General features: G+C 37.6%; 1 protein-coding gene and 1 pseudogene across 1 annotated transcript in view; one reads left to right on the top strand and one right to left on the bottom strand.

Annotated features, from left to right (window-relative positions):
• The window catches only part of MND1 (meiotic nuclear divisions 1), an 85,462-nt gene that overhangs the window by 62,588 nt on the left and 6,268 nt on the right, over positions 1 to 16,606 (bottom strand). The window contains exons 3-5 of the mRNA XM_070474736.1: positions 8,269 to 8,326; positions 7,813 to 7,823; positions 4,117 to 4,254 (exon numbers count right to left, since the gene is read on the bottom strand). Coding sequence (XP_070330837.1) covers positions 4,117 to 4,254; positions 7,813 to 7,823; positions 8,269 to 8,326 — 207 coding nt within the window. The remainder of the gene's footprint in view (positions 1 to 4,116; positions 4,255 to 7,812; positions 7,824 to 8,268; positions 8,327 to 16,606) is intronic.
• LOC110138078 (NADH dehydrogenase [ubiquinone] iron-sulfur protein 4, mitochondrial pseudogene) lies at positions 5,386 to 6,089 on the top strand (annotated as a pseudogene).

Here is a 16,606-nt window from a genome sequence, read left to right on the forward strand (position 1 = left end):
ACGGTGCGTCCTAGTAGGAGTTTGGCCGTGCACCTTCCCTCAGGTCCTGCCTACTCTTAGAACTGCGTCTATCCTTCCCAGTGATTCTGCAAGTCCATCTTACATCTTTTAATAAATTTCTTTTCTGCTCATGTCAACCAGAGGTAGCTTGTGTTGCTTGTAATTAAGAACACTGACAGAAAGAAGGTTCACCATAATGTTGAACACAGGAGCATCATTTTAAAAAGTGGTGTTTCAGGAGGATTTTCCTGTGAATAAACACAGTCTCACGAAACCTCCAGAGAGAAATTAATTTACTATTGTTAATTAACTTTTCCTGTTACTGTTACCTTCCAGAAATCAGGACTCTTTCTCCCTTGCCAAAAAAGTCCACAGGACTTCCCCTAAAATTGCATCCCTTGCCTATATAGTATAGCCCCCTTTTATCTGTGGTTTCAGCTACCTGTGGTCAAGTACAGTGTGGAAATACCAGATGGAAAATTCCGTAAGTTTTAAACCGCGTGCTATCCTGAGCGGTGACAAGCCTTGCCCTGCCCTGCTCCGCGCCACGCCGCCCCGCCCGGACAGTCACTCCGGCAGCACATCCTGCCTGTCAGTCACTTAGCACTCACGCTGCCTATGGGGTTACTGTCAAGGGACCACAGTCCTGTGCTCACCTGACCATCATTCTAATTGGCCATGGCTCCAAAGCACGAAGCACGCAACTCAGATATGCTAAAGAGATGCTGCAAAGAGCTTCCTTTAAGTGAAAAGGTGAAAGTTCTTAATAAGGAGAGAAAAAACTCGTACGCTGAGGTTGCAAAGACAGAGAAATGACTCTTCTCTCCATGAAACTGTGAAGAAGGAAAAAGAAATTTGGGCAAGTTCTGCTGTTGCACCTCAAACTGCACAAGTTACAGCCACAGGGCATGACAAGTGCTTCAATGAGATGGAAAGGGCAATATAAAATTAACACACAGAAATCTCTTGCATTCCTATACACCAACAATGAGAAAACAGAAAGAGAAATTAAGGAAACAATACCATTCACCATTGCAACAAAAAGAATAAAATACTTAGGAGTATATCTACCTAAAGAAACAAAAGACCTATACATAGAAAACTATAAAACACTGATGAAAGAAATCAAAGAGGACACAAACAGAAGGAGAAATATACCGTGTTCATGGATTGGAAGAATCAATATTGTCAAAATGGCTATACTACCCAAAGCAATCTATAGATTCAATGCAATCCCTATCAAACTACCAACGGTATTTTTCACAGAACTAGAACAAATAATTTCACAATTTGTATGGAAATACAAAAAACCTTGAATAGCCAGAGTAACCTTGAGAAAGAAGAATGGAACTGGAGGAATCAACCTGCCTGACTTCAGACTATACTACAAAGCCACAGTCATCAAGACAGTATGGTATTGGCACAAAGACAGAAATATAGATCAGTGGAACAGAATAGAAAGCCCAGAGATAAATCCATGAACCTATGGTCACCTTATCTTCGACAAAGGAGGCAAGGATATACAATGGAAAAAAGACAACCTCTTTAACAAGTGGTGCTGGGAAAACTGGTCAACCACCTGAAAAAGAATGAAACTAGAACACTTTCTAACACCATACACAAAAATAAACTCAAAATGGATTAAAGATCTAAATGTAAGACCAGAAACTATAAAACTCCTAGAGGAGAACATAGGCAAAACACTCTCTGACATAAATCACAGCAGAATCCTCTATGACCCACATCCCAGAATTTTAGAAACAAAAGCAAAAATAAACAAATGGGACCTAATGAAACTTAAAAGCTTTTGCACAACAAAGGAAACTATAAGCAAGGTGAAAAGACAGCCCTCAGATTGGGAGAAAATAATAGCAAACGAAGCAACAGACAACGGATTAATCTCAAAAATATACAAGCAACTCCTCCAGCTCAACTCCAGAAAAACAAATGACCCAATCAAAAAATGGGCCAAAGAACTAAACAGACATTTTCCAAGGAAGACATACAGATGGCAAAAAAACACATGAAAAGATGCTCAACATCACTCATTATCAGAGAAATGCAAATCAAAACCACAATGAGGTACCATTACACGCCAGTCAGGATGGCTGCTATCCAAAAGTCTACAAGCAATAAATGCTAGAGAGGGTGTGGAGAAAAGGGAACCCTCTTACATTGTTGGTGGGAATGCAAATTAGTACAGCCATAGTGTGGAGATTTCTTAAAAAGCTGGAAATAGAACTGCCATATAACCCAGCAATCCCACTTCTGGGCATACACACCGAGGAAACCAGATCTGAAAGAGACACGTGCACCCCAATGTTCATTGCAGCGCTGTTTATAATAGCCAGGACATGGAAGCAACCTAGATGCCCATCAGCAGACGAATGGATGAGGAAGCTGTGGTACATATACACCATGGAATATTACTCAGCCATTAAAAAGAATTCATTTGAATCAGTTCTAATGAGATGGATGAAACTGGAGCCCATTATACAGAGCGAAGTAAGCCAGAAAGGTAAAGACCGTTACAGTATACTAACACATATATATGGAATATATGGAATTTAGAAAGATGGTAACGATAACCCTATATGCAAAACAGAAAAAGAGACTCAGATGTACAGAAAAGACTTGTGGACTCTGTGGGAGAAGGCAAGGGTGGGATGTTTCGAGAGAACAGCATCGAAACATGTATATTATCAAGGGTGAAACAGATCACCAGCCTAGGTTGGATGCATGAGCCAAGTGCTTGGGCCTGGTGCACTGGGAAGACTCAGAGGGATCGGGTGGAGAGGGAAGTGGGAGGGGGGACCGGGATGGGGAATACATGTAAATCCATGGCTAATTCATTTCAATGTATGACAAAAACCACTGCAATGTTGTAAGGTAATTAGCCTCCAACTAATAAAAATAAATGGAAAAAAAAAAAAAAAGAGATGGAAAGGGCACTAAATCTGCACAGTAAGATGTCTTCAGAGAGAGAGACCACGTTCACATTCTTATTGTTATAACTGTCCTATTTTACTACTAGTTGCTGTTCATATCTTACTGTGCCTAATTTCTAAGGTAAACTTCATCACAGGTATGTACACATAAGAAGAAACATAGCCTGCATAGGATTCAGTACTTTCCATGGTTTCAGGCATCCACCAGGGGGTCTTGGCATGTATTTCCTCAGATAAGGGGGGGACCACTGCACCCTAAGTTCTACATGATAATTCATGGCATCAGTCTTGTAAAAGGATACAAAATAGCTCAACAAAATGTGACAGAATCTTAAACTACACTCTTGGAAATAACCAAGAGTTCTTTCAATAGCTGAATGAGTAAACAAACTGTGGTACATACAATGGGATGGAATATCATTCATCAATCAAAAGAAATGAGCTACCAGAACACAAAAAGGCATGGAGGAAACTTAAAAGCACACTAAGTGAAAAAAGCCACTCTTCTTTCTTCTGAAAAGCCTGCAGACTATAATGATTCCAACCAGATGACATTCTAGAAAAAGCAAAACTTTAGAGACCTTAAAAATATCAGTTGTTGCTAAGGGCTAGAGGAGAGGAAAGGATGGAGGAATAAGTAAAGCAAAGGAGATTTTTAGGGCAGTGAAACTACACTGCATGATACTATAATGTTGGATACATGACATTTATAGATTTGTCAAAACTCAGAATGCACAACACAAAGAATGTACGTCTAATGTAAACTATGGACTTTAGTGAATAATAAGGTATCAACACTTGCTTGTCAACTGTAACAACTGTATCACACTAATACAAGATGTGAATAATAAGGTAAACTGTGTATTTGGTTGGGGGGGGGTGTGCATGGGTGTATTTGGGAACTCTCTGTACCCTCCCATAAATTTTTCTGTAAACCTAAAAAGAACTGAAATACTAGAAAACAATATCACAGCATGTGAGATGACAGTTAGAACATTCTAAGGTCTTTGCACCCCTTGGAAAAAAAGAGATTTTGATTATCTTCAGATTGTGAGTCAAATAATGCACGTTAAAAATTTAACAGAAACCACTAAATAGGAAGAGGATTAAATAAAACAAATTTCTTTCTTAAAAAACAAATCTATTATTTTAAATTGTGGTGGCCTACCTGAGAATCCAGAACCTCCAACTTACGTTTCCTGGCGTGAAGAGCTTTACTTGGAAAAGCCCAATAATAATTAGATGTTCCAATTCTCTCACAGTCAACCATACCATCATCAACCAAGCTTTGAAGGACTTCTTTTACCTGACATAGCAGCTAAGAGAGATAATTTTTAAAGACTTCATATTAAGACACATCATAAATCAAATTAAAGGCTAATAACTGGGGAAACACTTGCAATAAATATTAAAGATCAAGTTAATAAGTTAATAAATAAGGAGCTTTTAAAAATAATTACAAAAAAAGGAAATACTCCAACAGTAAAATAAAATATGTCAATAAGCATCTATAAAACATGCATGGGTAATAAACAAGAAAAGTGGTGAAACTGATAATTGAAAAATGTAAAATAAAGCATGAGATAGGATTTTTTGGCTACTTAAAACACTAAACATTATAATAAAGGATTCAGAGATATAAGTACTCCTCAACACAGTAGAAAAATGTAGCAAAAACAGATTTATGTATAACTCTTACATAGAAATTCCACTTTTACAAATTTAGCTAAAGAAAATAATGCTTAAGGATGCATGTTAAAGCACAGTTTTTCATAGCAAAACCATGGAAATTAGTACAATAACTGGACTCTTAAAAGGATATTCTGGATAAATATACTATGCATTCAATAAATTTACTTTATAAAATATTTAATGGCTTGGATATATGTACATCCAAAATGTATTATATAGAAAACTAAGTTAGAAGACAGTATTCAGTAATATGACAGTAGTTGTGCAGAATGTAAGGTTAAGAGAAATATTTGTATTTCCTTCTTTTTGCTCGTTTTTCTTATTTTTTTCTAATAATAAACATGCATTACCTCTTTTGCTAAGGAAACTAAAAGAAAACTACTATGAAAAATTAAGCAATAAATAAAGAAATAAACTGGATGTTATAATTAGGGGTAAGACTGAAAATCAGAAAAGAGTTTCAAAAATACCATGTAAAAATACAAAGTCATATTTCACAAATGTTTGAAATTCATAGACCATTCTTACTTATTATTAATAGAACTATACCAAGAAATTATCCATAGAGTCCATTTTAATTTTTCCTAGAGCAAACCCCCAAATTTAATAAAACTCATTAAAAACTTAAAAGATTTAATAAAAAAAATAAAATCTCCACCCAGTGCAAAACAGTCAACCTCATTCATAAAAAAAGTACAAACTGAAATGAAATGTCACAGACTTCTAAGAATAACAGTTCTGAGAAATGAATTTGAGTATAACAGCCTTTCCTGAAGGCGATCTGAGAACCCATCTAAAAAGCCTAAAACTGGAGCTGAGGCAGGCGTTGTGGGGGAGAAGGGCAGCGACTGTAGCTGCCGTTTCCGTTTCCACGGTTTTGACCAGGTCGTTGACCACGTCCACGTGGAGGCTGGCACAGGACCAAACTCGAGACACGCAGCTTAGAACAGCTGATGGAAAATTGGATATTACTACTTTAACTGGTGTTCCAGAAGATCGTATCAAAACTAGAAAAGCCAGGATCTTTGTTCCTGCTCGCAATAACATGCAGCCTGGAGTAAACAACACAAAGAAATGGAAGATGGAGTCTGATACCAGAGAGATGGGAAAATCCTTTGATGGGTTGGGCGTCAATGGCTGATCCCTCATCCAACCTGGTTCTGACTTTCAGTACTAAAGATGCAATTGCCTCTGCAGAAACAAATGGATGGAGCTAAGACACTGAGGAGAGAAAGGTTCTGAAACCTAAGTCCAAGTCTTATGGCGCAAACTTTTCTTGGAGTAAAAGAACAAGAGTATCCACAAAATAGGTTGGCATGGACTGTATCTCTGTGCTTGGCTGTGAATAAAGTCAGCTGTGCAGTATTTATAGTCTGTGTATAATACACCTCTTAATCTCCTAATAAATTTGACCTTTAAACTACAAAAAAATAAAAATAAAAATAAAAAGCCTAAAACTATACAAGTCTTTTTCTACTCTATTTCTAGGGACATTTCCTAATGAAGCAATATGAAAAGTGGAAAAAACTTTTCGGCAGGGGCAAGGGAGGGATGACTAGGCAGAAGAGCATGGAGGATTTTTAGGGAAGGGAAAACACTCTGTGTGATATCATAACGGTGGATCCGTGTGCACAAACCCACAGACATGCACAGCACTAAGAGTGATTACTAATGTAAACTATGGATTCAGGGTCATTATGGTGTGTCTATGCAGGTTCACCAATTGTAACAAATGCCTGATGGTGAGTGGTGTTGATAACAGGGGAAGCTATGCATGTGTGGGGGACAGGAAGTACATGAGAAATACTGTACCTTCCTCTCAGTTTTGCTGTGAACCTAAAAATACTCATTTAAAAAATAAGTCATTTAGAAAAAAATTTAAGAACGGCATGCTAATTACCTTAACTTTAGCAAGAAAATTTGGGAACACAGCTAGCTGGTCAACAATAGCTAATGGGTTAAGCAAATTACGGCACAATGGGTGGTCACAGAAAAAATATTAGGAAATAGAGATGCTGTAAATAATTTTTTTAAAGCAAATGACATAGGTAGATGATACAATGTTTTATGAAAAAAATACATGAACACAAAACGGTATTTGCAGCATGGCTTCCTCTCAGAGAAATGGACAGATATATAACACAAACACAGATAAAGAGAACCTAAGAATAAGACATCAAAATATACCATGTTACTATTTATACAATGGAATCTTACCCAGCCATTAAAAAAAATGAAATAATAATGCCATCTGCTGCAGTATGGATGGACCTAGAGAGTGTCATACTGAGTGAAGTCAGTCAGACAGAAGTATCCTATGACATCCCTTATAGGTGGAGTCTAAAAAGACTAAAAAGAACTGATACAAATGAACTTACAAAACAGAAAGGTACAGAGGCAGAGAATGAATTGATGTTTGCTGCTATATTTGAAACAGATAACCAACAAGAACCTACTGCAGAGCACATGGAACTCTGCCCGGTGTTATGTGACAGCCTGGAGGGAAGGGAGTTTAGAGGGAGAACAGATACATGTATGTATATATGGCCGAGTCCCTTTGCTGTCCACCTGAGACTATCACAGCATTGTTAATCGGCTATACACCAATACAAAACGAAAAGCTTAAAAAAAAGTGGTAATCTCAGTAGAGGGATTATGAACTTTATTTTCATTATATTATTTATATAACTTCCAAATCTGTTAAACATGTATAGCTTATATAATCAGAAAGTAAGGTTTAAAAAATATATATATTATATATAACGGGCTTAAGAGTGACTCCTCCAAAGATAAACCCCAGAACCTCTGAATGCAACCCTATTTTGGAAAAGGGTCTCAGTTCAGTTCAGTTGAGTTGCTCGGTCGTGTCCGACCCTTTGCGACCCCATGAATTGCAGCACGCCAGGCCTCCCTGTTCATCACCAACTCCTGGAGTTTACTCAAACTCATGCTATACATGATAAAATCATCCTGGATTTAGGGTGGGTCCCAAATGACACGTGTCCTTATAAGACACTGAAAGGGAGGAAAAAAAGGGGGAGGCCATGTGAAGGCAGAGGCGGAGATCGGAATGATGTATCTATAAGCCAAGCATAGTCGGCAACTACCAGAAGCCAGGAGAGAAGTGTGAGGTGGAAACTCCCTCAGAGCCTCCAGAAGGAACCAACCCTGCCGACAGCTTTGCTTTAGATTTCTGGCCTCCAGGACTACACGAGAATAAAGGTTCCACTGTGCTAAACCACCAAGTTACAGTAATTTGTTACAGCAGCTATAGAACACTCATACACCAGGTAAATCCCATTAACAAATACCAGAACATACATGAACAGTTTTACTTCTTTTGAACTAAATTATACACATAAATGGGCTTGTGTATAATGGTGTGTATGTATACGTGTGTGTGTGTGTGTGTGTGTGTGTGCATACAGGCATGCGTGTATATTCCACCTTAGTTTTCCTAGAGCAGATACTCCAAACACAAGAATCATGATCATGGCCCAGAAACATTATATAAGGAGTTTAACAAACATTGTTCATCTCTAGAAATTTATGCTTCCATGAAGTGAAAGATTTGCAGGAAAGATGACCAGTATTCATCAAAACATTCTGGCCCATCTTTGATACTTACTAATGCCTTTTTCTTTGGGAGCAATCTTCTCCATATCTTTTAGTTGAAATACATCTTTCTGTTTAAAAGAGTTTAAAAAAAATGAAAAACATGTATTTATTTTCTACTATACATTTATATTCACCATAATTACGTTTATAAAATATTGTATTAGAAAACTACACCTGGAAATGAACAGTGTAATAGCATCAAGAATTATAGAGCTAGAAGAAATTGTAATTATCTTGTTCAATACCTTCAACAGAACATAAAATGGATAGAGTTTCCACGAACATACAATCCCTTAAAGTAACTGGAGGGCAGAACATAACATCTTTCCTATGAAGTATAAAATCTAGTTATGATGAATCATTTGTTAACATGAGATAATTGGTTTCTCTGACACTTTGATTTACAGAAAACACAAAACTTTGCTTAGTACATCACAGACTTAGCAGCTTTAACTAAAACAGACAGCTGTCAAGATTTGTTTACATTTAAGGTTTCATGGAAGAGCTACACCTAAATAAAAAAAACAGCCATTCATGGATGCCTATCAATCATTAACCTATACATGCTACATGTCCATCACATGCAAAGCAAAACATTGTGGGGAAGATACACACATAGAATATTCAATCTTATGGCTGGAAAAACAAATCTATGCAGAATACTCCTTTCTTCCTGTAATAAGCTTTGGTTGAACTGGTCAAAAAAACTTGGATAACAGAAGTGAAACATTTGAAAAGACTGAAGTATTCAGTAATTAGAACTATTGTGATTATTGTTATGGAAATCTGGGATCCATTTCTCCCAACATAAACTTGAACTGGTAACTTCAACAGGATGGAAATTAGACATCATAAAAATTTAAAATTTGTGTGCATTCAAGGGCACTATAAGAAACTGAAAAGACTGGCGAGAAGAAAATAGTCCAGAACATACCTGACAAAAGAGCAGTACCCCAGACACAACCCTCGCAAAAAAGATGAACTGACAGATGTGTAAAGGAACAGACAGATGAGTCTATATGATAAAGCAAGTAGAGTATAAAACGTTAATGGTGAAATCTAGGGTGGGCACATAGGTATTCACTGTGAAATTCTCTCATCTTCAATAATAAAATGTTGGAAAAGGTAACTCCATCTCACTACACTTAAGATTTAGTAAATTCAGGAAAATACTAAGTCACTGGTCCCATTAATAGATTGTGAAACAAAATTTTGCACACCTGGGATCAACTATTAAAAGAAAATTCTGGACTCTATGGGAGAACCCGGGGGTGGGATGTTTCAAAGAAAATTCTGTAGAGTCTCAGAGAACATGCAATAAATCAATTAATCAAACCTATTTGCAAATACCTTAGATTCTCTGGAAAAAGAACATGAAGGCATTGAGACATCTGCCTGTGCGCGGTTACCCGGGAACAGCCCCAGACATACCAATTGCCCCAGTGGGGCTGCTGCGTAAATGAAGAGGCTTGCAAAGAACTAGCCTCAGAACTGAAGTGTGGTCATCTAAGAGAGCGAAGAAAATGGTCTCAAGTAGATACCGGTTCTCCCCTACACTAAAGAGAGATAATAAAGAAAAGAACACGAAGGTTCTAACCTTCAAAATCAAAACTACGTAGAAAGATACCATTGAAGACACACAGTTATAATACTAGATTAACTTTTAATTAAGCACTTATGACCTAGGCATCCCAATGTTTTACAGATTATTCCATTTAATCCTTATACCAACTCTGTGAAGCAGGTACAAGTCACTATTAGCCTTTTGCTTCTTAGGTCAGATAACCTGTTTAAAGTCACAAAGCTATTAGGTGAAGCAGACTTCGGATGCCAGTTCTCCGTCTTTGAGCTGTACTGTTGCCATCTTCTTCCTAACAGTAAGAGTAACAGGCAAAGAATTCTTTTTCTATTATATTAGCAACTTCAAATAAATCTATGTATGCATACATATGAGTCAATGTGAATAGGAATATATGAACATATAATAGGAATAAATGTATGTATTCATATGAACAAGGAGATCAAACCGGTCATTCCTAAAGGAAATCAACCCTGAATCTGGAAGGACTTTTGCTGAAGCTGAAGCTCCAAAATACTCTGGCCACCTGATGGGAAGAGCTGACTCACTGGAAAAGACCGTGATGTTGGGAAAGACTGAGGGCAGGAGGAGAAGGGGATGACAGAGGATGAGATGGCTGGATGGCATCACCGACTCAATGGACATGAGTTCGAGCAAACTCAGGGAGATGGCGAAGGACAGGGAAGCCAGCCTGCTGCTGTTCATGAGGTCACAAAGAGATGGACACAATTTAGTGACTAAACAACAGCAACAATTCATATGAATGAAAATGCATAGGAATATATGAATTGAAATCAGTTAATACAATTAATTCTATCTTTACATTAAAAACTCATTAATTATGGAACTTCTTTAACCTGCTAATACTCGTTATAGTCACAGTATCTTAGTCATCAGTGTCTTAATGTTATAGGAAGCAGAGTTGAAAAATGTTTAATAAGAAATAGCAACTTTGGTATTTGAGAAAATTAATAATATCATAAAGGACAAAACAATCTCCTCAGTCTTCCACTGCCTAGAAGGAATTAAATTTACTTTTCTGGCTCTGAGACCATAGGAAAAGTATTTCAACTCAGCAGAATAAATAATCATAATCCTCACCTACATCATTATTAAGATGAGGCTCTGTTCTGGATTGTCAATGACTTTTATTAAGTCATTGCACATAAGGAAGATTAGTAAGATTTCACTTAGAGAGCAAACAGTTAAAAAAAAAAACTCACAATATTTCATTTGTTTTACTGAGAGTCTGCATTACCAAAATGAAAATATTATCATTATTTCAAATTTCATATTCTATTTTGCCATTTCCCCACCTACTTCTTATTTGTAAATAATGAAAATAGCCAGTAAATTGGGCCAAACTAGACTTTGAAGATCCTGCTAAGACATAAAACATAGGAAACTAATATTTCTGTAGGTCGAAAGTTTGGATTTTAACCTGAAAATGAAAAAAGCCACCATACTGCAACATGGTGAAGAAAAGTCTCTGGAGCCAGGAGACAGGGTTTGAATCCTGGCTTTGCCACACAAGAGCAGAAACTTCAAAAGTCTTTCCTGCTAGTGGCAGGCACAGATACCTGGAATAAAGTAAGGAGGCCTAGGGAGCATCACATCACGTGTTACACCAGCGGTTCTCAACCTTTTGACACCAGGGATCGGCTTCACGGGAGACAATTATCCCACAGACGGGGTTTAGGAGGCAATACGTGCGATGGAGAGCAATGGAGAGCAACGGGGAGCGGCGGCCGAGGCTTCAGAAGCTTCGCTTGCTTTACCTCCTGCTAAGGCCCAGCTCCGGAGGTTGAGGACCCCTATGTTATACCATACACAGGCTAACAAATGGAAAGAAGCTTTATTCAGCACTGTCTTTATAATCAGATGATCCTCCCTGGGCTTTTATCCTAGTACTATCACTTCTTTATTTGAGAGGTCTTCTTTTTTTGAGATACACGGTTGGTATTTTACGCTGTTATCTCAGAAGTCCAGGTCTATAGAATGAAGATAGCAGTAGTGATTTCAGAGGGTTAAAAGTGATACAATCAGATAAATACACCAAGTGCTTAGAACAGTGGCGTGCACCTAGAAGAGCGCAGCAGATGTGAGCTATTATCGTTGTTTTTTTCAGGCAAAAGTGGACACAACTAAAGATACTCATGCCACAGTGGAAAACAGCATGGAGGTTCCTTAAAAGTCTAAGAATAGAGCTACCATATGATCTAGCAATCACACTCCTGGGCATACATCCAGAGAAAAACATGATCCGAAAGGATACATGTACCCCAATATTCATTACAGTACTGTTTAGGATAGCCAAGATGAACTGGAAGCAATCTAAATGTCCACTGGCAGATGAATGGATAAAGAAGATGTAGTACATACATACAATGAAGTATCACTCAGCCATTAAAAAGAACGAAATAATGTCATTTGCAGCATCACGGTCAGACCTAGAGATAATCATGCTAAATGAAATAAGTCTGACAAAGAAAGACAAATGTCATAAATATCATATGATGCTGCTGATAGGGGGAATCTTAAAAAAAAAAAGATTCAAATGAACTTATTTACAAAACAGAAACCGACTCACAGACTTAGGGAACAAACTCAAGGTTACTGGCGGGAAAGGTGGAGAGCGGGGACAGACTGAAGTTTGGGACTGCCATGTACACACCACTATATTTAAAGCAGATAACCAACAAGGAGCCACTGTATAGCACAGGGAACTCTGCTCAAAATTCTGCAATAACCTAAATGGGGAAAGAGTTTGAAAAAGAACAGATACTTGTATGGTAGTAGTGTCAGTCACTCAGTCATGTCTGACTCTTGGCGACTTCAAGAGTCTTGAACTCTACAGTCTTAGACTGTAGCTCGCCAGGCTCCTCTGTCCGTGGAGTTCTCCAGGCAAGAATACTGGAGTGGATTGCCATTCCCTTCTTCAGGGCATCTTCCTGACCCAGGGATTGAACCCAGGTCTCCTGCACTGCAGGCAGATTCTTTACTGCCTGAGCTATAGGGAAGCCCCAACATTACACGAACATATCATAAAAAAATAAAAACATAAACAAATGGCTAACCAGCTATGTGCATTTGAGGTGAATATTTATATATTAATGTCTGAGAAATACTGTTGAATTGTTTACCCCAGACCTAAAAAAATTTCAGTAAAGCTCATAAATGTATACATAAACACTTTTACACATAGACACTACCAAAACCATAAGAGAAATTTTTATTAATCTAACCTTAGATTTACTTTTAAAAAACCTAGAATAATTATTTTACCTTTTACCCATTATAGGAATAAAGCATTATATATGCAAATAACGAGATGTGCTGCATCAGTAAGTCCTTGTAAAAGGACTGTCACTGGATCTACCACAAATGGTGGGCCTTTCTGATATTATTCCTGTAGAAAAACACACCACAGTCAAAAAAATCCTACATTATAGTATTATTATTATTATTATTTGCATCTACCATAATTGTACCTACCATTATTTAACTGATTTTTATGTGCGACATTAACTTATGCAAGTTTCCACAACAAGTCAGGGATAGGGTCAAGAACTCTAAATCTGAGTCAGGTACAATCCAGGAAGAAATCACTATGGTGAGCTTGATATTAGAGACAGAAGTTTTCTGGCAAGAACATGAAAAATGAAATAGCATGGCATCATATTTAATCTTTCAGAGCCTCAAGATAATATTCTATATTGGATACTAACCAGCAGTACCTGAAAACTTGCAGATTATACTACCTTTCAATGAAGTTATCAACAGAATGCTATGAAGTGAGGCAGAGTGTGTGCATATGTATTAATTTATGTGTGTGAATGGAGGCGTCCTTATATACATATGCAGAAGCCATAACAAAGATAAATGACCAACCGACTTGGAAATGAGAAGAACAACTGAGTGAAGCAGTCTGGTGGCTCACTCTACACTGCAGCAGACCCAACATGACATCCATGTGTGCGCCTGCGTGCTCAGTCCTGTCCGACCCTCTATGACCCCATGGACTGCAGCCCTCCCGGCTCCTCTGTCCATGGGATCCCCCAGGCAAGAATACTGGAGTGGGTTGCCATTTCTTCCTCTAGGGATCTTCCTGATCCAGGGATCGGACCCACGTCTCTTACGTCAGCAGGTGATTTCTTTACCACTGAGTTACTTGGGAAGCCGATCCTGTCCACACTGAGGAAATCTCAGGGTCACTGAAACATTAAATTGTAAAAGTGGTGTGCTTTTTCTCTATTTTGTTCAATAATGTATCTAGAACTATGCCTGGAAATTAATAGATGCTTATTTGCTGAATGGATTGATTAATCCATGTTCCTCTGATTTTGATACGTGATCATGGAAAGGAGACAATAAGATAAGTCTCTCAGAGGCAGAAAAGCATCAGTGGCCTCCTTAAGGGAAGGCCTTTGCTGCCTTATTTATCTTTGTTACATTAGCATCACATGTAGGGAGGATGTATATGCCTAATATGCATTAGCAGAATTAAAATTAATTTAGTGGTATTAATATTCTGTGGAAAACTGAGAAAAATAGAAAAAGTGGTTGAAGTGCTCCTTCCTCATTTAAAGTATCCAGTCTTCTACTATGGGTTGCATTTAATCACTTAAGAAAAATAATATATAAGTTCTGAACTATCACCATGCTATATGGAGCTGCCCATAACTGGGTTAATAAAATTTAGGCATTAATTTATAAAATGTATGCTCTAAAGCATTTAGATATGAACGTAGTCAAGAGACTTAAGATAAGGCTTAGGTTACTTCGACATTTCAAAGTATATTCCATTTTTTATATGTGTATGATAGCAAAACTCAAAAGGTCTGCAGGTAGTGTCACAATTTTGGAGAAAGCTGTGTTCCTGACTTTGAAACTTTCTGAAGTTTAGAAGGGTAATATGAGACACATACAGTGTATGGCAGAACACTTTCAACATACCACATATGAACATTTCTGCAGCAAAATATACAAATATTCGGATAAACACTTACATGTGACTGTCTTATGTTAGCTGTCTTATGTTAGTCAGGGTTAGGTTTGGCTAGCTTGTTAAAGCACTTTTTAGTTTTCAGGGCTTACTGGACTCGGTCTACAGACAAGGGACTGTGGATTTATTTCATACTTGTTTACCCAGCCAGAAGCTTTGTAGCAAGTTTATTTGTAGCATATTTTTCCTCTGTCTCCCATACTCCAAGTCTTAATATTAAGTTAGTTTCTCTAAAACATGATCTACAAGTTTAAATAGGCTAGACCTATGATGTTAAAATTACTGAACTATTTGTACAGATTGTTATCAACAAAAGGGGGTAACAATTCATGGCAGTTATTTCTATGCTGTAGTTGTAGATTTACAAATCATGCTATAATTTTCTTTGCATCAATATCTGACAACTGAGGCACAACATACTTTGACATCACAAGATGACAAAAACATCTAGAAAGCACTGTTATCAGTAATTAGATATTAAATTCATCATAAATTGTGAAAAAAAAATGAATTATGTGTTTTAAAATCTAGGATTATATGGCAAAAGTTAACCCTTGAAACCATTCCCTCAACAAATCCTTGCCCAGGTCAATAGTATACCAGTGTTTAATGATGCTGGAGTCAAGACAGCCAGGATAGAATCTTAGCTCTATCATCTGCTAGCTCTAGGGCAAGTCAGCTAAACTTCCTACACCTCTGGATCCTATATCTATAAAATAGGGACAATATAAAGCAGTCTGTTACTTCATGAGGTAATTTTAAGGATTAAATGAGTTCATATGTGGAAAGTACTTAGAACAGTGTTTCCCTTGCATCTGTTGGACTCTATTATACTGTTACCCTGTCTTGTCAACATCAAAACATTAGCATTACTTTTCTGCTTCCCTAAGTAAGAATCTAAGCTCCTTTGTCCATCTACTTCACTGCTATGTCTACAGATTCTAGAAAAGTTTCCAACCTTGTTCTAAGTTCTTAATACATATTTTGGGGCTGTTATTACTATTAATAAATCTCATATCCAGATATAAGTGAATATACAGCAGCATAATTAATGTGAAAAAAAAAACAAGATGTGAGACCAAGCAATAACACAAGTTTCTTCTGTCCACAACTTCTCTGATCATCTGCTTAGCAAACAAAATCCTTCCTGTTTTAAAGGTGCTGTGAAGCCTTTCCTGAGCCATTTGCATTGAGACTACGGTGGCCCTCTCATGCTCCTACAGGACTGTGTATAGGAGTCCATTAAGCAATTATCCCTTTGTAATGTAAGGGAGATTCTTGTATATGTATAAACAAATCACTTTGCTGTACCTGAAACTAACACAACACTGTCAGTCAACTACGTTCCAATATAAAGTTAAAAAAAAAATTACGGTGCCAGAGGGTAGGGCAGTCTGGACAGAAAAGTGAAAGCTGCTCAGTCGTGTCTGACTCTTTGTGACCCCATGGACTGTAGAGTCCATGGAATTCTCCAGGCCAGAATACTGGAGTGGGTAGCTGCTCCCTTCTCCAGGGGATCTTCCAAACCCAGGGATGGAACCCAGGTCTCCTGCATTGCAGGTGGATTCTTTACCAGCTGAGCCACAAGGGAAGCCCAAGAATACTGGAGTGGGTAGCCATTCCCTTCTCCAAGGGGTCTTCTCGACTCAGGAATTTTTTTTTTCATTTATTTTTGTTAGTTGGAGGCTAATTACTTTACAATATTGAAGTGGGTTTTGTCATACATTGACATGAATCAGCCATGGATTTACATGTATTCCCCAT

The sequence above is a fragment of the Odocoileus virginianus genome, chromosome 12 (genome assembly GCF_023699985.2).
Source record: "Odocoileus virginianus isolate 20LAN1187 ecotype Illinois chromosome 12, Ovbor_1.2, whole genome shotgun sequence".
Classification (NCBI taxonomy): Eukaryota; Metazoa; Chordata; class Mammalia; order Artiodactyla; family Cervidae; genus Odocoileus; species Odocoileus virginianus.